General features: G+C 34.7%; 3 protein-coding genes and 1 long non-coding RNA gene across 5 annotated transcripts; 3 read left to right on the forward strand and 1 right to left on the reverse strand.

The window, feature by feature from the left end:
- Nucleotides 1–2,992: 2,992 nt before the first annotated feature.
- Nucleotides 2,993–6,652, forward strand: LOC105363090 (wee1-like protein kinase). The gene is made up of 6 exons (XM_011500684.1): nucleotides 2,993–3,293; nucleotides 4,288–4,776; nucleotides 4,860–4,986; nucleotides 5,017–5,099; nucleotides 5,627–5,822; nucleotides 6,434–6,652. The coding sequence occupies exons 1-6, from the start codon at nucleotides 3,094–3,096 to the stop codon at nucleotides 6,530–6,532; spliced, it is 1,194 nt and encodes a 397-aa protein (XP_011498986.1). The 5' UTR covers nucleotides 2,993–3,093; the 3' UTR covers nucleotides 6,533–6,652.
- Nucleotides 6,653–7,461: 809 nt separating this feature from the next.
- Nucleotides 7,462–12,180, forward strand: mus304 (mutagen-sensitive 304). Its single transcript, XM_011500688.1, has 14 exons — nucleotides 7,462–7,738; nucleotides 7,816–8,122; nucleotides 8,193–8,428; nucleotides 8,570–8,694; nucleotides 8,772–8,857; nucleotides 8,947–9,087; nucleotides 9,172–9,317; nucleotides 10,005–10,412; nucleotides 10,638–10,726; nucleotides 10,791–10,927; nucleotides 11,018–11,065; nucleotides 11,169–11,708; nucleotides 11,811–11,994; nucleotides 12,099–12,180. Exons 1-13 carry the CDS (start codon nucleotides 7,526–7,528, stop codon nucleotides 11,972–11,974), a joined length of 2,640 nt encoding a protein of 879 aa, XP_011498990.1. The 5' UTR covers nucleotides 7,462–7,525; the 3' UTR covers nucleotides 11,975–11,994; nucleotides 12,099–12,180.
- On the reverse strand, nucleotides 11,998–20,553 carry LOC105363093 (zinc finger CCHC-type and RNA-binding motif-containing protein 1). Of its 2 annotated transcripts, none has more exons than XM_011500687.1 (5): nucleotides 20,487–20,553; nucleotides 13,281–13,404; nucleotides 13,102–13,213; nucleotides 12,671–13,015; nucleotides 11,998–12,168 (listed from the first exon to the last, which is right to left on the reverse strand). In XM_011500687.1, the coding sequence occupies exons 2-5, from the start codon at nucleotides 13,391–13,393 to the stop codon at nucleotides 12,028–12,030; spliced, it is 711 nt and encodes a 236-aa protein (XP_011498989.1). In that variant the 5' UTR covers nucleotides 13,394–13,404; nucleotides 20,487–20,553; the 3' UTR covers nucleotides 11,998–12,027. The 2 variants fall into 2 exon arrangements, with proteins under 2 accessions (XP_011498989.1, XP_011498988.1); XM_011500686.1 differs by lacking the exon at nucleotides 20,487–20,553 and adding an exon at nucleotides 13,558–13,587.
- Nucleotides 13,921–14,856, forward strand: LOC105363092 (uncharacterized). The gene is made up of 2 exons (XR_912912.1): nucleotides 13,921–14,053; nucleotides 14,685–14,856. It is a non-coding gene; the product is annotated as an uncharacterized LOC105363092 (long non-coding RNA).
- Nucleotides 20,554–20,806: the final 253 nt, after the last annotated feature.

The following is a 20,806-nucleotide window of genomic DNA, read 5'->3' on the forward strand; positions in this document are numbered from 1 at the left end:
CGATCTTTGTTTATGTTCAATTGGATTTGATAAATGAAAAGATATATCATGAACTTTTTTCCAAAATCCTACGCTTGTAACATAGCCATCTTTTAGACTGCGCCTTTTTGTTTAACTATGATGATAATTCTTATTATTATTAATTATGATTATTAATTATTATTATTAATTATTATTATTAATTATTATTATTATAACATATTAATTATTGATTCTTCACATAAACGGAAGACACATCGATACAACGTGCCACTCGCTGTTCGTCATTGTTAAATCTTTTTCATAGATGTTAGTCAATTATGCTTGGCCTATTATCAACATCATCATTATTCCTATGAAAATTTATAAGAAAGAAAACGATAAGTGCCTTTTACGAACAGCAATGCGAGTATACACATATATTGCGCAAAATTATTTTTACATAAAGAATTGAAGCATTTACAATCAACCAAATATGTCGGTAAAATGGACGAAAAATTTAAATAGACGTAAAGAAGTTGTGCATGTGTACGGGCGATGCGAGATCATTGACCCAAATGTTACGGTATAAGTATATTTTTGGCGTATGATTCAAACGAAAGTGAATATATTTAAAGAGTAAATGAAAATTAAAATTGAAAAAAAAAAAAAAAATACGAAGGAATGACAATGAGAGGGAGAAGTTTTTTTTTGAAAAGAAAAATGTGATCGTAGTTGGGTATTGTGTGTATGGCGAATCTTTTGAAGAGAGAGAGAAAAAAAAAGAAAAACATGAAGATACACTGCTGCTATTAGCGAGGGTGGATCCTCGAGCGCGTACTGGCTCCGCGAAAATGATAATTTTGAGAAAAAAAAAAAATAACATACCGTAGTTGGCGTGTTAGCAGAGACGTCGTGATTTGTTATTTTTTATTACACTAATATTATATCGGTAATATTTTGTAACAAATTGATAATAAATGAATTTAAAATAACCCATGTTAAGTGTGTTTTATGTCTTGCCTTCATTACATTGGTATAATTCTGTAGCGGAGAACTTTTTCTTTTTGTTATATTTAATAACTTATAGGTGCATATTCGTCTTGTCGATTCGAAAATTTTGAATTGAATTAAAATTCGTTGAATTTTAATGCCATTTGTTTAAAAGCATTGCGAATGAATTAAGCAAAGTATAAATTGAATTGTGAATTTGAAAAATTAATATAAATTTGGTAAAATGAGTCGATGTGAGTCGTGCTTCATTGTCTCCAGTATGGTTTATAAAATTTGCCTGTCGATAGGTGGCAAAGAAAAAGAAAAAAAAAAAAAAAAAAAAAAAAAAAAAAATTATCGAGCATCATCGCGCATAAATAATAATTTTGTGCACGACATGTCTTTGACATTTCATTCATTTTTACAGCTTAAGCAATGGATTATTATTAATCGTAAAACAAGATTTTTTTCTTTTCTCTTTCGTAATCCTTACAGGAATAATATTTGCGTGAATTACTTTTGTGTATCTCAAACAAAGCTATAAATTTGCCATTTTTGTCTCCGCTGTATGACACTGTTGTGTCGCTTAAAACCGCGCATTGCTTCATATTTTCGAACATCTCAGATGTTTTAAAATTACTCATTTTAACTTCTACGTATATTATATTACTAAGATTTTGTTTTGAGTGACTTTATGCTATACAACATATTTATGATTAGCTTATCCTTCTGAACCGCAGGGTAATTCGATACTATTCATTACTGCTGTACAGTCGAATAATCGAGAACATTGAGTTTTTATTCATAACAGCCGTGAAAAATGGCAGTACCATTACATTGACCAACTCAGGGCTTGTAATTTCTTTTGCTTAATTTTGATTGATCGGAGTATGCCCGCCCACTATTGAGTGCAATAATACTCTCGAGGTATTATTAAGTTACAAAGGACGTTTAGCGCTTAGTTTATGATAAGTTGCCATTGGCCATACGTACGTAAATAAGTAGAATTTGAGATAAATTTCCAAGTACATAATGTCCCAAAATGATAATTACATCGTTAGAAAATCGTCTCCAGGCGTGTCTTACAATTTTTCCAATGTTTTTTTTTTTTTGTTTTTTTTGTTTTCACTCTCATTATTCCCTAAGTACTTGATTTCTAGGCAATTTATCGGTTTTATTTCAAATTGTATTTTATAAATTAATATTGTAATAATTGACGTATGTACTATTGCGTGAGAATGACAAAAAAAAAAAAAAAAAAAAAAAAAAAAAAAAAAAAAAAAAAAAACTACTCACTATCACTTTTTAAACTTTAATACAAAAGAAAAGAAACTTTTATTTTCTCTTTTTTTTCTCAGGCTCCAGTTATGCGATTAGAAATGCTGGACGACTACTTTAAGTTATCGCCAAATCTCAATGGAACTTAATATCAATCGCGTCCGTCAATCGGCGATCCTGCAAATGAATACAAACATCTCGACACATCGAGTTTATTATCTTAATTATAATTAATGTTTGGTTTAATTGCTGCGTAAGTTCGAGCTGTAGAGCGCTCGCATAACGTAATCCTGCTCTATTCAGTAATGAGAAATCGACGTAATAGATGTTGCAGTGCAAACTACATCTTACAAAAGCCCTCAAGACGTTGTTTACTTGTGTCGTCTTTGTCTAATTATGATTAAGGCTAAGACAATGTATACGCTGTACTGTAGTGTATTTAAAAAATATTCAAATAATCTTCCATGGTTGGCAGAGAAATCGTAGCAGGTACATAAAGCGATTAGCGAGGGGAAGGCTGCGTGTGTATGAGTGCGCGCGTGCGAGAGAGACGTCCCTTGTTAGAGAGAAATTGGTAAACAAAGCCAAGTCCTTCCAATAAATCGGGCCTCCTCCAGCGAATCACACCTGCCAGAGTGCAGCATGTAAAGACATGATTCGGACTATAAATCGATAAGTCATTAAAGCTCGTTGCGCGCATCCTTGATTGGGACAGGTACCCCCGTGATTCCCGGAATCGAATCTCGCCCCCTCTCCGCGTCGGCCCACCAGGATCTGTCCACGACGCCCATCGGTCGGCCGGCAGTCCGTCGTCTGAGCAGCTCCGTTGCGGACGTACAACACAGTCGGTGAGGCTCGGTGGTCATGGCCTGCATGAGTACGCTCTGCAAGCGACTTAAGATGATCTTCTCCTGGGACCGGTGGATGACCAGGGGACGGAGGCGCGAGGTCAGGACGTCGCCCGACGGCGGCTCCCTCACTGTCAGCGTCAATCCGTTCGCGCCCTTCGACGAGGATTCGCTTGCCCGTACGAGGACGACGCGCGACGAGTACAAGAACGCTAGGTAAGTCTCGGTCACCCGCTGTTTATTCGCTTTTGTCGCTTGCCAATTCGATCCGGTCGTCGTCTCGAGGCCAATCGGAGGACGGGCGGTATCGCGCTCGCAAATCCCGACCGCCAACCGAGCCTCGTCGCCAAGCCGCTCGATCGCAATGACGACCGCCCCCGAGAGACCTAACCAGAGAATGTGCGTTTGTGTTTTTGTGTTTTGTGCGCGCGTGCGCGCGCTACCGTGTGTATGAGAGGGCTCTGGCTCCTTTGTGACGACAGTGGCCGAGAAGCGACGGCGCGCCAGGGGTTCGAGCTCGAGATTATGTAGCCGACGCGATTTGAAATATAAGCCAACCTACGAGGGGCTACCGGGCGACTGACTCGAAGCTAACGTCGTCGATCATCCAGCGGACACTCACGCATTCACAACAACTTATAATTGTATACACAATAGGAGCATTGCTGCCATGCCTCTGCAAACGTCAATTGCTCGGATAATTGATTGGGCGATGTCACGCGGCGGCCGAGCGTCGCGTCTTGCTCGTACGAAGCAGAGTACCAGTCGTCTAACGACGATATCCACGGTGTGTTTGTTAATATCGGTAATATTAATGGCTCGGATCTGAGTCTCGAGGATGCCGAGCGGTCGATGGATCGGCGGAATGCGAATGATTAATCGCGGCGCGTGCACTCGCGATTTCTTAAATATTCTTTCTTAAATAAATCGGCTCCGGGAAATCGGCTCGTCGGCGTTGGGGGTCTCTTTTCCTGCCCAAACGACCCCCCGCCACCCCCCTTCCCCCCTCGATCCCGCCATTATTTATAGGAACGCGTGTAAACGAGGAACAAATTGATCGACTCCCCTTTGGCTAATTGTCGCCAATGAAAGGGCGGCTCGGATGTCGCGAGGCATTTAGCGATTGATTACGTGGGGCGCGTTGAAAAGCGGCATCGGAACGATCGACATCGAGGAATTTTAATCCCGATTAAGCACCATCTCTCTCTAGGTCGAGGATAATACGCAGGACCCTGCGCTTCGGCTCGTGCAGCGGCGAGTCGTCACCGGAGCGCTCGCTCTCTATCACGAGGTCCCACGAGCCCTTGGAGCCGAGCAGCTGCTCGAGCGTCGGCCGCTACCAGTGCGAGTTCGTGGAGCTCGAGCACCTCGGCAGCGGGCAGTTCGGCTCGGTCTATCGCTGCCTGCACCGGCTCGACGGCTTCCTCTATGCGGTGAAGCGCAGCAAGCCGGTGGCGAGAAACCCGTACGCGCACAGACGCGCCTGTAACGAGGTCCACGCGAACGCCGCACTCGGCAGTCAGCCCCACGTCGTGCGTTACTTTTCCGCCTGGATGGAGGAGGAGCGGCTGTCCATACAGCAGGAGTACTGCAACGGCGGCGACCTAGCGGGCCTCCTCGCGAGGATGAGGCGCGAGCGGACTCGCCTCGAGGAGCCGGAGCTGCGCAGACTCGTGCGACACGTGGCCGAGGGTCTGAGGTAAGTTGGTTTGGCGATTAGTTGCCCAGTCGGGCTAATTGACCGATTAGCCATCACAAGGCGACTAACGTACTTGTTCGCAGATCCATACATCGCATGAAGCTGGCGCACATGGACATCAAGCCGGACAATGTGTTTATCTGCAGGAGCAAGGTGTGGAAGTCGCGGTTGCGCGTCGATCTTGTCGGCAATGGCGACGACCTGGCTGAGGTGGAGCAGGAGGAAGAGGAGGAAGAGGAGGAAATTATTTATAAGATCGGCGACTTAGGACACGTTACTTCGATCGTTAATACCAAGGAGCTGGAGGACGAGGGCGACTGCAGGTGAGCCGTTTACTCGGGAGCAATCGACATGTAAAATGTCGCTAGTAATAAAGTAAAGAACGATTTTCTCATCGCTCGACTCCAAACTTCCAAAAGCTTTCATTGCAATATCAATGGCAGGATTTTTTTTTTTTTTTTTATATTTATTTATTTTTTAAAGCCGCGATACATATTAATCGCATTTATCATTTTTGCCGCCTCCCTATTAAAATTGTAATGACGAGTTTATTTATGAAGCTGGGAGCGTCGGTCCACGAAGGGCGCATTCATTAACGTACGCGCGAGCTTGGATTTCCTTTTGATAACGAGTTCTCTTTATTCGCCATTACATGTATCGCTAAATAAATGCGGAGATGGAGTGAATTGAGTGGGCGAACCATCGTTTAGTTATATTTAAAAATGAAAATTCTCGTTTCGCTATACCATTTGGTGCGCGTTATTTATTAGCTACTTGATTGTCGCTTTCTCTCTCTATCTCTCTCTCTCTCTCTCTCTCTCTCTATTTCTTACTTATTGTTCTTTCGCAGGTACTTATCGCGAGAAATATTGCGCGAGGACTTTAGGGACCTGACGAAGGCTGACATCTTCGCTTTTGGACTGACGATCTACGAGGCCGCGGGTGGCGGTCCCTTGCCGAAAAACGGACCCGAATGGCACGACATCAGAAACGGAAACGTGAAGAAAATAACGCATTGCAGTAACGAGCTCGACGAACTTATCAAGGTAAGCAATAATGCAATGTCCTCTCGAGTCTTAGAATAGTGTGGCGAATGAAAAGTGCGCTAATCGCTTATGCAAACTCGAAGACTACGTATTAATAGGGGGTAGATTTAGTATTTACTAAATGCTTTCTGCATCTCTCTCCTTTCATTATTCCTCTATTTTGTTCTTTTTCTCTTTGCTTTTTCCTTTTCTATTCCACCCCTCTTTTCTCCTCTTCTTCTCTCCTAAGCTATGAACAATATTAAGCGCGAGATTGGAGTCGTTTGTGTATGCTCCGAGAGCACGGAGGTGTCGTGTCAATTCCTCAATGTCGTCAATATTACTTTAATATATTTATAAAGACATTTAATCACACTCGTGCGTGAATAGTTCGCTATTGATGGAAAGATGAGTTGCTTACATAAATCGAAAGGAAATTTAGACTTTGAAAAGTTAAACCAATCCCAGATACAACGATACCCTTCCTACCCATTGTCGATTAATTAACGATACGCATATTATTTAAAATCTTGAAACAATCGTGCAAAATAAGCATTTCAATATTATGAACATGTTGTGTTATTTTTTACTTTATTTATGTTTTTTTTTTGTTTTTTGTTTTTTTTGTTTAGATAATGATTCATCCGGACCCGGAAAAAAGACCATCGGCAGCCAATCTCGTGAAGCGCGAATTCCCGATTAACCAATGTGGCCCAACAACAAACATATAAAGTGTCTTAGTCTTAAAACCAATTAAATAAATAATTAGTTTATTTATGCGATTTATAACATATTGTTGACCATGGACATACCAAATCTAATAATAGTATGTTAGATGTGATTTTCATATAAAACCATACACTTATATGAGATAAATGTGAAATTATATTAATTAAGTTATAATATAAGGAATTATTTAAGGAACTGTACAATTTATGTATTTACGTTTGTTTAATTATTCAATCGCAATACTTTTAATCTATTTTCTACTCTTATTATATTTATAATAATAATTTTACGTAATATAACAATTTTTTATATATAACAATATTGGCGAACTTTTAATAATAATAGTACTTTTGTAAATATAAAGTATTTGAATAATGACAATAATAATAATAAAAAAAAAAAAAAAAGAAAAGAAAAAGAAATTTTAAATAAAAACTTAGCGAACGTATTTTTCTTCAAATATTTTTCCTCCCTTACCTTTTAAATTTTGCATTCCTTTTCAACGTTTATTATTTACTTGCCTTTATTCCCACATTCTACGGTTTATGTCTACTCAGAGGTTAGGTCTTTCGGTCATTAGGATTAGGTTATTTATTTCACTCGCGACATTTTTGTGTTTTATCCGTAAATATTTCATGTATTTGCTAAATCAACTTATTTCCACTTTTCCTCTTCTTTTTGTCTCTTCTTTAATTACGAACGTCTGTCACAGTGTCAAGTGATAGCGTAAGTTTTTCCGTACTCGAGTAATTATTAATACCAGGCGTCGAAAGTTGAAGGATCACCAGATCACTTGAAATTAAGTAAATTAACAAAGATATTGGATGGTATTGAAAAAAAATGGCCAATTAATGTACATAACGTGATATCTAGTCAAGAAATGAGGAAAGTAAAGAATGACTTGAATCTCGTGCCTGCCAAGCCCTGAAGAATTATTTGACGTAAAGCGTAAATTGTTGGATGGTCATTCGAGTTCTGATAATTTATCTTAAAAGATGTCTAAGAGATATGGCAAAAGCAAAGTTTCGTCTCCTGCTAAAAAAGTGAAGCTTGATGTAACGAGACAGCCAAACGTGCGTATAGACAAAAAATCGTCACATAGTGCCAGACATGTCGAAAAAGGTAAAATTAATGATTTGTGGGGCGATGACTTTGGGGAGGAAGAAATTGAAGAAATGGACTTTATCGCATCCCAAGCAACGCAAGAGGTACATTGTTTAATAGATCATTGCTTTATAGGATGCCCTTGTAATTTTCATACAGCTAATATCAAATGATTTTTTAGGAAGTCATTTTTATACCACCCAAACCAAAAGGCGAATCAAATCGATTGTCCAAGAATTTGTATTCGGATGCCATACCGTCTACTAGTTCTGGTTTCAGAGGGGGAGCAAATTTGCAAAAGGATTATAGCGTGTCTAGAGTAACGCAGTCGCAAGTATTGGGTTGTTCGGATGTGAATAAAGAAATTATCGAAAGTACTCAGGCGATAGTCTTTGATGATTTTGAAAGTAACATTAAAAGCAATTCTCACAATTCGACTTTTCTCAAAAGAGAAGATTCATCGTCCAATAATGTCGTCTTGGTCTCGGGTATCGTTATCCTATATACACACTTAATGCGAATGCTCGATTACACATTGAAAAAGGAAATGCATTGCAGATGACGATCAGGTTGAAAAATGGAAAGAGGAAAAGCAGAAGTTGCTGGAGGATTTCATGACAAAGGAAGGCGAAACGGAATTTCTACGACAGCAGCTGTTTCAGATTCAAATGCGAGCCGAGAACGCTAAAAAAGAACAAACGCGTTTGATGGAGGAGCAAGTGCAAAAGCTCAGAGGAGAAATAAGTGGGCTGCTTAAAGAGAAAACTGCCCTGGAAACACAATTACAGCTACAGGTTTCAAAACATCTTTTGCATGCAAACATTTGTGCAATTTAAGACTATACACTTATTTAATAATTCATCCAATCCTTAAGAATTCAAACATTAAAATAATTTTCTTTATAAAATTTACGCTTGAAAAATGGTTGATTGCAGGGATTGCAATTCAATAGTGTTTCTGAAAAATGTAAGCTCTTAGAATCAGGTTCTATTAAATTTACTCAACCCCAAATTACAATGGTTAAGGCCAGCAAGGACAAAAGTAATTTGCCCGTGAATTGGTACATCTAACATCTTACGTACATCATAATTCTTAAACCTTATGGCAAAGGATGTAAGAATTATTTTAATGTTTTAGGATGTCAAAGAAGGTTAAAACGAAAGAGAGTAGCGTCCAAGTTGAACAAAGACCAGTATTCGAATTTTTAAAAACCACTATTATTCGTAAGATAATCTTGCTTTGTAAGACTGAAATTAGAACTTAATGGAAGGATTATTAATTAAACTAATTAATTTTTCTTTTAATATCGTAGACTATCCTCTTAAAAAGATACCTCAGTGCATATTCGAGCCATGCGAGCCCGAAAAGTCCGTTATCATTATTAAACTTGAAGAGAAGATTGGTAAAAAGAATTTAGCCATTATACAGGAAGAGGAAACCTTTCGTATTTTTGGTAAATCAGCCAAAGTATAGGATAGTATTTTATCCGTGTGAATGTCATGCAATTTCATTAATAATTTATTATTTTCAACATTAGAAAATCCAGAATTATCGAAGCCAAAATTTACCATCGTTAATGGTCAAAATTTAAGCACAGAATTTTTTTTACCCGATCTTGTAAAGCTTGTAAATAAAACCCAGGACGAAATTAATTCTTCGGATACCATTCCAATTCTTAATAAAGTAAGAAAAAAATTGATTATTCAACTCACGTAACACGTTCTTAAACAATAAATCCCTTAAGCATTGTGGACTGACGATCCGAAAAATTTATAAATTATTATTTCTCTGATAATTTGGTTGCCATTATATTATATTCATTTAAATTTAATATCGAATTGAAATTTTCGTAAATTTTTTTATTAAAATACAGCGAGTGTGCCTAAGAGCGAACGTAAAAACTCTTATTTACGTAAGCTGCTTGCTTTACAGTTTCCCATTAGGCTTTAATAATTATAATCTCCTTCCTATTATTACAGCAATTATACGTAGAATTGATATGTAATAGAGACTTAATTATTTTTAACATTAAAGCCTAATAATCTTTATTTCAATATTCAAATCATTAGAGGAGTGAAAATGTTCCTTAACGAAATACTTACATTGGCATAAATAAATCATTTACGTACTTGACGCTAATGAAAGTTAATACCCGAAACATCAATGATATAAGGCATTGATTTAAATTATCATCGCTTAAAGCAATTAACAAAGACATTTTCGTCAATTCTAACGAACGTTAATCCACAAAAAAAAAAAAAAAAAAAAAAAAAAAAAAAAAAAAAACGAAAAAAGGAAAATCACTTTTCACCTTTTGGTACGTCGAAGAGGTACGTTTTAATCAATTCTCTCTAATCTGTGACCCGGTAGCTAATCGCCACGACGCGAGAGCTCTTGCTCAACTCCACCTTGGTTTTGCAAAAGATTTCGCAAGGCCTGCAGAACGACGACATCCGGGATATGAACGAACTGTATCTGTCAGAGTATTATGAGATGCCGGTGCTTCATACCAGGTCCGTCTGCGAAGCGCGACCTTGGTACGACCTCGAGCGCGGTATCGAGACGCGACGAGCCTTCGGTGTCCTCTCTTACGTAAGCACCGCATCCAAGTACCTCGCCGATTACGTAGCTGGCAATGTCAAGCTTAAGACGGACAAGGACAGCGACTATGATGCTTACGCCTGTCAAATGAAGAGCTACGACGCTTGGTACAAGAAGGGTTTCGAGTTTGAGTTCCTTGAGCTAATCCTGGAGTTCGTCACCGTCATTGGTACCATTGTAAGAGGCGTGACGGAACTTCGTCCGTTGTTTCTTTATCACTAATCAATCTGGCGTTCGGTCGTATTTTTAATTTCATTGTGATAATAGAGGACTTCCGAGTCAATGTTAACAACGCGATCGATTGTTCTTTATAATTAATCGTCGATTAATCGCGCGCGCTACATACTTATCGTTTAATTATAAAGACATAAATAAAATAATGAAATGATTACTCATTCGCAGAGAAGATCGCACCAGTTTACCGGTCTCATCAATGCAATATTGACGTTGATTACAAATGTACAGAAAAATGTTGGATTTTCCCCGCCCGAGTAAGTGAAAAATCGGTAAATTACAAATTTCATGCAAATCATCCTATCTTACTTTTGTTTTCAGATTAAAACGAGCTTGCACTATTGTTAAAGAAATAATTTACAGCAGACCCTTACTTTCTTGTTTTTTACCAATTTGCAATACATTAAAGGAATTTTCCCAGTATACCGATTTTGTTAATAAGCTATGCATTGCTCCAGGTACATAATATGCTAATAATTTGTCACGCTACGTACTATTTACGTATCGATAGGACACGATAATTAAATCGTTTACTTATTTTTGTACAGATAAGTGTGGTATCAATTATTGGAAGGGCTCGCTTAATTTTACACTAGGTATCTTCAACATGGAGAAGACATTTTTTTTGTTTTGTTTGTTTTTTTTTAAACGCTAAAATGTTTAATGAAACATTTATTTTATATAACAATCTTATTTCAGATTCATGTGCCTTAGAGATTTTTATCGCACAATTGGATAACTTTAAGATCGATCCAATTTCGATAATTAGTATCACAAGTGACCTGGCCATATTTAGTAAAACAGCTCTTTTAAAGGATTCCATTCCTTGGTTGGAAAAGACGACAAGTTCGTGTAACTGTTGTTTAAATTTATTAAAATTTATTGTGATTAATTTAAACGAGTGTTCTAAAATTAATGTCGAGGAATTGAAAGATAAATATATAGAGGCCGATATATCGTGGAGAATCTCGAAACATGGCTATAAGATGAATAAAATCGTATGGAAAAATCAAATAAACGAGGACTGGAAGAGTTTTGAGCAATCACAGACGGAAAACTTTTGGAAGATATTAGAATTGCGTCAGTCTGCTGCCATAGCTTACGGAATTCGACTGCTGAGTTATCTTGCAAAACGAGATTTAGATTTTATGATTAGATTAACGGACATAGAAGATGCGTTTCATCTGTTTCTTAACAATCTTAGTAAAAGGAACAATTTTAAACTTAAAAAAAGTGATGGTAAGGGAGTATCATTTAACGCGCACATTTTAATATTATTTGTAGTGATGTTCTATTATACTTGTTTATATATTTAATTTATTCTCTCTCCTTTCATTTTAGAAATTGCACTGGATATTGTTAAGAAGACTTTTGTATTAGAAAAGAAAGAGGAGAATAAAGATAAGTCACAACAGTTAAATCTTGTTGAGCTGGAAAGTTCAAGGTGGACAGACTTTTCACCCACTATACCGGATTTAATAAGATTATACGAAGATACACTGTGATACTTAAAAAATATTACGAGGTACCCTTGATAAAAATAAACTTTATTATATTATTAATCGATAAGCTCTTCTTCGTCACTAAAGTATTCACTCTTTTTGAAACGCTTATTATTTTTTTCAACAGACGGCTGTTTTGATTCATACTGTCCAGTTGCAACTTGATGCCTATAAATTTCCAGTTCTCTACGCTCTTGCTGAAAGTATAAATAAATATTTATAATTTCATCGAAAGATTATTGTGTTACATTGTGTAATTGTCGATGAATTTTTTACTTTCATTTAAATAAGATATTACAGAACAAGCATGTCTAAAATAAATTAGATTACATATATTAATCATTAAATACAGCAATGTATTTGTACTTGTTCCTCTTTATGCAACAGTTACTGTATAATACATAATTCACAGAATAGGCCTTAACAAGATATTATTTATGTGTATAATTACAAATATAAATTGTTGAATAAAAATTAATGAATAGGCATGTATTAATTTAAGCATTAAATATTGAAGCATTAAATACGTTATAAATAATTTATCAGAATATAAAATATTTTTATAACTAATGAGCGTTGTGTTATGTATTTATCGATACTTTTTGGACAAAAGTATTCGAATGAATAATCGTTATAACAATAATATCAATAAAAGAATCATTCGATTAAAAAAATGTAAGATAATGTAATAATACGTACTTCTTCTTTAATAGCAGAACTTAATGAGTCCAATTCCCCTTCGGATATATCACTGCCATTGTCTTTATTTCCTGATACTCTTGGTTTTCTTACACTATCGTCACTATCACTGTCATAGTAATTCGTATTTGCTTCACCTTTATTTTTATTTTTACCTCTAATTCTAATTTTTTTTGGAGGTGGAGTCCTACATCCTAAGGTATTTTTTTCACATTGATACGACAAATGACCTTCTTCGCCACATTCGTAACAATGTGATTTGTCCGGATAATCTTTACGCCTTATAAATTCTGTACTCCTGCCATTATCAACGGCGATCGAACTTTTAACGGTTCGACCTCCTATCTGCATTTACAAAAATTAATATCAATATACATTGCTATGCATTACGATGCATTAATATTAATATACGTTCCACTCGACTATTTTACCTCTGTGTTATTGATGTTTTTAGCACAATTAGCAGCATCCTCGGGAGTAAGAAATAGTACAAAAGCTACACCTTTACTCTTTCTAGTTCGTTTATCCTTCAATACCGTTACTCTGGAAATGCAAAAAAAAAAGAAAATATTTTAAAAAATTCATGGATTCATTATTTAAGAAAGCTTACTTCACTATTTTTCCATAATCTTCGAGAAGTTTGTAAATGTCGTTGTTGGTCAATGAAAATGGTAAATTGGAAATATACACCGTTGAGCGACTTGGTACAATACCTCCACTCATTTTGAAATATCCTATAAATTAAATAAATCACAATGTATAAAAACAATTATCTTAAAAAGAATTGGACATTTAACCTTAATTTATAGAAAAACGCACAATTACAAGTATTTTTATTACTTAATAAATAATTTACGTAGCATAGTGAATATAAAATAAAATAGTACCATATGCGTGGAAATAAACTGGAACAGTTAAGTTTTCATTATTAAGTGTTTATAAATATAAACAGTGTAAACCTCTAAATCATCAACGTCAAAATGACTTTATCAATGACGCATATAAATACTCCCCGCAAGTAGAAAAAATAGCCGCGACGTAAATTTAAAATAATTCATTACTTATGATCGGTACTTGATAGATTATACATATCACACCAATACATGACATTTGCATTTAAAACAAATCACTTTATAAATTCAATGCTCGATATCTGTAATTGTAATTACAGAATAGTCTAACAATATAAAAATTTCATGCCAATGCCTGAAGATGGCGGTAGTTAATTATTCTGGATCAATTATATCGCATAGGGACCGTACACGTGCATTACTAACTTGCGGATGCGTACTAAGTTTTTCCTTGCAAGCTATTAGCTTTTCCTTATATTCACGTTACGAAATGGCATTAGGTGTTGGCCAGAAAATTACAATTGGGTGGTAGGTGCGTGATTATTTATTAGAATATTTTCAAACATTCAGTTTCTATCTGTGAGATGAAAATCATATTTTAATTTTTATAACCTACTTCGCTGCTTGTAATAATTTATAAAACATTACAATTTATTCATTCGTCATATTATTTCATAAGGCTAGATTAAGTTTTTGGAGAAAAAGCGTTTGGAAATAATATTAAGTGCTACTGGGATATAATTAACTGCATAATAAATTAATAGTGTATCAATAAAAATTTACATGCTATTTATAATATTTATGTAATTGCTTATCTGTAATGTAAATTTCCAAAGACATAATTTATAAAGTAAATTGTTCCAATATTGGAAATATTGATTGAAAAAAAAAAAGAAAAGATATCGTGCCAGTTTAATATCCAAAATATTTAATCGGTTAAAAAAAATTATTTATTTATTGTCAAACGTATAAAAGTTAGCTTTCGTTAGAAAATTTGTAGATTTTAATATATCGTTAAATTGTTATACCAATTCCTGCATGGATTTATTAATTATATTCATTTTATTATCATAAAATATTGTTTTATCCTTATTTTTTTCTACATTTCCCCCGTAGACAACCGTATTCAACTTCATTGAAAATTATATTATTTTTATTTATAGGATCATATCCATTGGCGTGGGATTATACAGCTTTCAACTATCAAAAAATTATATAAATAAACAGCGATACAAAGAAATGAAACTTAGAGATAAGTTGAAAGAGGAATACAAGTTACAGTAAAATAACAAATATTAAGGGAATTATTTTTTTTTAGTTGTACTACATAATAATCGAAATGGCTACACTTCCTCCATTAGATGAAGATAAATTAAAATTAATTCAAGATCTTGAAATTGAAATGATGTCAGATATGTATAATCGAATGACATCAGCTTGCCATAAAAAATGTATTCCTCCAAAATATGCGGAACCAGAACTTGGAAAAGGTGAATCGGTGTGTCTCGATCGATGTATCGCTAAATATCTTGATATTCACGAACGTATTGGCAAAAAATTAACGCAGATCTCTATGCAGGGAGAAAATTTGGTTAAAGGGAAAACTGAACAATCTAAGCCCAGTTAAATTTTATAATTACGATAAAAGTGTAGATAAATAATTTTAGTCATAAACAAAGTGTTTTAATTCATTATTTTATATTTAGATAAAGCATTTATATTAAAAAATAATGGGTACAATGTGTAAAACTGAACATATTTTTATTCAAACGTATGTCGTTTTGATCATTATAATAGTTCTGTTTCAGAATTAATAATTATTAATTAAAAATTATTACGCTTTGGTTTTATTTAAGCAGTCCCTATTATCCTACTTTTAATATTATCTATATTAATTACTGTATTATAATTTATGTAAGGAACTTACCTCATTGGATGCTGATTTTGTCTATTGATATTCATTAAATTCTTATCCGACAATTTTCATCCTTTTCATTTAAAAAAAAACCTAAAGCATTGCGAAATTGCAAACTAATTTGATTTTAAATATGTATTTCAATTATTTTTTTTTTCACTCATAAATTGTAATATAATCATCATTGTTAAAAATAAATAAATAAATAAATAGCCAGGATCATTGTTAAAATCTTAACAATAGAATGGAATTCTGCCGAAATAAGATAAGCGATAACATTTTTATTAAAGAATTTACATATAAATCGTTTTTATTTTTGTTTAATACGCTTTCATCTTTTCTAGTTATTTTTATCCTTTATATTAAATATAATTAATACTTTATTGTACGCGTTATAAATATTTAAAGGAATTATTAAGTTATAATTGTAAATCCTTCTTTAAACAACCAAAGTGACTAGAATGATACTTAACACTGAAAATTAGATAAAAATATCGAGATATCGATAAACTATTATTAAATTTTTAAATAATTATCAACTATATGGTCACGAAAGCAAAAGTATTAGATTCGTAATCAGTCGTACACCAAATACAAATCTCCATCAAAATTATAATGTACGATTTATCGTAAAGAATTTGTATTTTATAAATTGCAACATAAATTACTACTAGAAAAATATTCAATGAGAAAGTTAATTTCCTATAAACTTTTAAATGTTTATAAGCGTTCGTTTGCAATTTTCAAATGATTTATTGTTCGGTTGAAATTCTTAGATTCAAAGTTCTCATTCATTTTTCGTTATTATGTCGGAAAGCATAATCGTCCCTCGAATTTCGTTGTAAAATAATAGCACATTTACATAATCTCTGATTTATTTATTAATTATAACGACAATATTATTTCCTACACTTATTTAAATCTGATATTTCTTATACTTGAAGCAATTAAATTTAGTACGCTTAAAAATTGTGTGCAATTGTAAAAAAAAAAAAAAAAAACTGTTAATATATTAGTGTATATAAAAAAAAAAAAAAAAAAAAAAAAAAAAAAGTTTTGTCTGGAATAAAATTAACTTTAATGTCAATAGCACCTAAATCAGTCATCACCAATCAATGGAAACTTTTACTCAACAACGAGCCAAGATTTTAACGTCACTTTATTCTCCCAATGTTGTTCGCATTCAAACGCCTACTGATATATTAAATAAATCAAACTTAGTACTATTTATATTTTTTGCACATATTTCTGATATTAAAAAATCATCGATTCACTATCCTTCAAATATTGAATAGAGTATAATTGGCTATTCGAGCATTTACACGTCAAATATATATTAGGATTTTTGGGGGAAAAAAAAATTACGCGTTTTATTTCGAATGGAAATAAGGAAAAGGACAGCTTAAAATAATATTCAAATAAAATTTGAATTAGCCAATTTACCTATTAGTATCTCCATAATATTTGTTTAATGTAAAGTTCATTGTCGATAATATAACTGAGAATAAGATTGATTTTTACCTTTAAAAAATTTATAAAAAACGTCCGATTATGATTCATCAAAATTACCAATCAAAGATCAATGTTGTTCCAGAACATATATGGCCATAATAAAAATTGATAATAAATTTTTTAATCAGTTGCAAAATTTAATTAATTACTTCTGACAATAAAATATTAATGTCCAAAGTGAAATTTAAAGTAACTTTTTATTTTGGAAACGCAAGCTTTATAAAAATGAATTTAAAAGTTCGAGAGAAATGTTTAGTTGAATTATCAGCTAATAGGAATAGGTGTACGTGCGATTAGTAAAGTGGTTTTACTCGTATACTAAAGTAAACGAAAGATATTTTTATTTATTTATTTTTTTTTATTGAGAATTGATCGTTGAAGTAGATAAAAATTATTAAAGAAAAGCAAAAAGCTCAACGGATGAATTACTTTCCATCTGCATAATCTAAAGTAATCAAGAATTGAAAATAGAAAATTCATGGTTGGCCTAATTTCATTTTAATGATAGTAGTGGGCACGTGGAAATTTCCTTATCTGCCTGCCCTTCGTACGTGCACTTGTGCATGTATAAAAATATATACACACATGAGTATAAGGCAAGGACGAGGGAGATAAGATAAGGGATATTAATGGCCAACATAAGTAACGTACCTATGTTATTGTGTCTTTTAGGAATCCAACTACAGTTTATATATAATTTTTTTACTTTACCTATATAAAAAAACTATTGTCAAATACGACTTCTTTGCAATATTGCATTTTATTGATTAATTCATTTTGTCGAAGTTTTTCTTTTGGCCTATGGAATTTTCATTTGCACCATTTGCTTTCCAAAGAAAATAAGAAAAGCAAACTAAAGTGAAATAATTACGCATTACTACTAGTTGCTAGAAAAGATTATTCCACTCTCTGCCTTACATTTTGTTATATTATTATGTTCTCTCTCTCTCTCTCTCTCTCTCTCTCTCTCTCTCTCTCTCATTTCCTGCTTTCTCTTCTGGTTTATCTTTCTACTCTTTCATTCAGCCGCTTTTCCTTATCATCTTTTTTCTCCCGTGTTCTTCTCCTACTTACTCCAACTCAGGCGCGTGCTCGTTCTTATTTTCTGCCTCCTCGCGACAGACGGATAGAACGAGTGTTCGGTGGGAGGTAGGAGGTGGTGGTGGTGGTGGTGGTGGCGGCGGCGATGCTCGAGGAGGAGGAGGAGGAAGAGCAGAGAGAACGGGTGACACTACGGATTAATCGAGTGGTGGGAGGGAGAGCATCGCCTCTACCCAACGAGTGCAAAGTACGAGTACGAGTACCCCGAACGAAACAAAACAGTCATTCATGCATAAAGACGTTTTTGGTATGGCCTTGCTCGCATACCTCTTTAGAATATCAACATTATGATTCTGCAATTCTTCCTTTATTTCCCTTTCACCAAACAACAAGAGAACTATGAAATAAGATTTTCTCATTGAATAAAAGTACGTCCCGTTTGTAATATAATTTCATTTTGAAAATAAATAAAAGCAAATTTTTAATTAAAATGACTTATTTCGATGATTCGCTCAATTTTACAATTCAACATTTATTATTGTGTATCCAATAGTGCGCGTTATGCAATAGCCATAAGAAACATTTTATGGCGGCGTATAAAAGAAATTATAATCACGCGATATGTCAGATTATTCCCAGTCATGAAAATTTATTATAAAAGTTTCATTTCAACAAGTACTTGACGTTGAAATTTTCTTCCGTTAGTTGCTATTATTAATTTAAATAATAATTTTCAATATCTCGTAATCGAGAGACTCTGGTATAACAACGTTATTGGCATTATTCTTATACGTAGCGCGAACCGGCTGAATAATAAGCCGGAGAACAAATTTAGAGTGTGTTCAAAAATAAAAAGGCTTGGAACAATATTTGGATTTAAAAAAAAAGAAAAAAAAGAAAAAAAAAGAAAACAAAAAAAAAAAAAAAAAAAAAAACAAAAAAAAAAAAAAAAAAAAAAAAAAAGAAAACAAAAAAAAAAAAAAAAGAAAACAAAGAAAAGAAAGAAAAGAAAGAAGAAAAAAAGGCCAAGGAGAGCGGTGAATATAGTTAAGTTAATTATAAAATAATTAAGCGGAGCAACTCTATGCTTTATCCGATATCTTAAGGGCAAATCACCACGCTAATGAATATTGCTCGTACAATGGGACGAATGATAAAAGAATAGTCAATAGGGTTCGGTGCCGAGATTGAAAAATAAAAGATTTTATGATGATAAAAAAAAAATGCAAAAAAAAATGCAAAAAAAAAAGAAGAAAAAAAAAATTTTTTTAATCACGAAAGAAAGAAAGGACAGCTAGAAAATTGATGGAAAAATTGAATTAAAAATTTAATAATAAAAGTCGGATATAGTTAAGTGTCAGGGATGTATGTGGCCATAAATAATAAAAGGCTGGTGCTTTAAAACCGATAAGGTAAACTATAACTTCAAATTTCAAATATCTAACAGCTAACAGCGTTACAATAACGGGACTCCGACTTATTGACTTTACTAGCTTTAAATAAATCGTGACGCTTCTCTCATTTTCCTTTTCTTTTTCCACTTCCTGTTACGACTGCTAGATTTTGTTGGCCAAATTTTATCATCGCCGATGAAAAAGATAGGGGCATATTGAAATGAATTTGGAATGAATTATTGGAAATGAAAGATTTGGCATAGGGAACGAATACAAACTGTTTGAAACTAGACTCGAATCTCCATATAGTTGAATTATTTTTGGATATTACACTCGACAAAGTGTCTTTTTTTTATCTTTTACAACAATGCCACCACTACATAACTAATAAGACTTATATTAATTAATTAATTAATTCAGTCCTAATTTGATTTTTTTTTTTTGAATGGTGATTGGGACAACAAAATTTTTTAAAATCCCGTACGACGCTGAAAAAAGCTGCACTTTTTGCATATCAAATCCATCTCTACATGAGCCGAACGTACGGCAGTGGTAAGACGACGAGCCAAAGCCTTGACATAGAAAAAGTCTTGGGCTCGAATAAAAAAACGAGAAATAGAATGGACTGAAGCGTTCGATGATGGAACTCGCGTACGTGTGCGTCTGCAAAGACAATAAGTAACGCCCTAAAGGACGTTCGAAGCGAGGAGCTTGGAACAGACAAGCTGCCAGCAAAAAGTCCTACACGTTCATTGCGCCATAGCGTTGCCGTTAATGCGTTGGCACGTTAATATTCCGTTTGACTCGGTGGTGATCAACTCCGTTTCAGCTCGTCTAAGCAAAGTCGATTCTTTTAAAGACTCATTGCTGATCCACCCACCCCACCCTCCCCCAACTCACTACCCAACAAAAATCAATTAGAATTTTCTTTGGAGTCGGCGACAATGACGCCCAAACGAAACGCGGCTCCTACGTCGCATCCCATCGCCAATGACACACTCGACAACTCTTAATTTTCTCTAAAATGCATTTACGAATTTAGTGGACCGACGACGAGTCGAGGCCATTAGTTTTTAATCGCGCCGCGCTCGGTACCGACTTCCCTCTTCTCCGACGAATACGGATTGGTATCCTTGGGCTACGCCATCAAAACCGACTCTCGTCTCTCCTCCTCATGATCCAGCCACGACGACTTTACGTCTGCAAGTTGGCTCCGCCGCTATTCTTGCGGGCGCATTCAGTGCCCGGAAGCCATTAAACAACAGCCAAGCGCCATTATGAGATAAGGGAATCGCTCACCAGCTCCACCCCGTCCCTCGCGCCGCTATAAAGTGCAATAGCGACCGGCCGCTGCTTGCACTCCCGACGATCATGGAAAGCTCGGCTTCGTCGCTCCTCTCCCTCGGACCAACGGGACACCGTG

Source organism: Ceratosolen solmsi, unplaced genomic scaffold, assembly GCF_000503995.2.
Source record: "Ceratosolen solmsi marchali unplaced genomic scaffold, CerSol_1.0 scaffold27, whole genome shotgun sequence".
Taxonomy (NCBI): domain Eukaryota; kingdom Metazoa; phylum Arthropoda; class Insecta; order Hymenoptera; family Agaonidae; genus Ceratosolen; species Ceratosolen solmsi.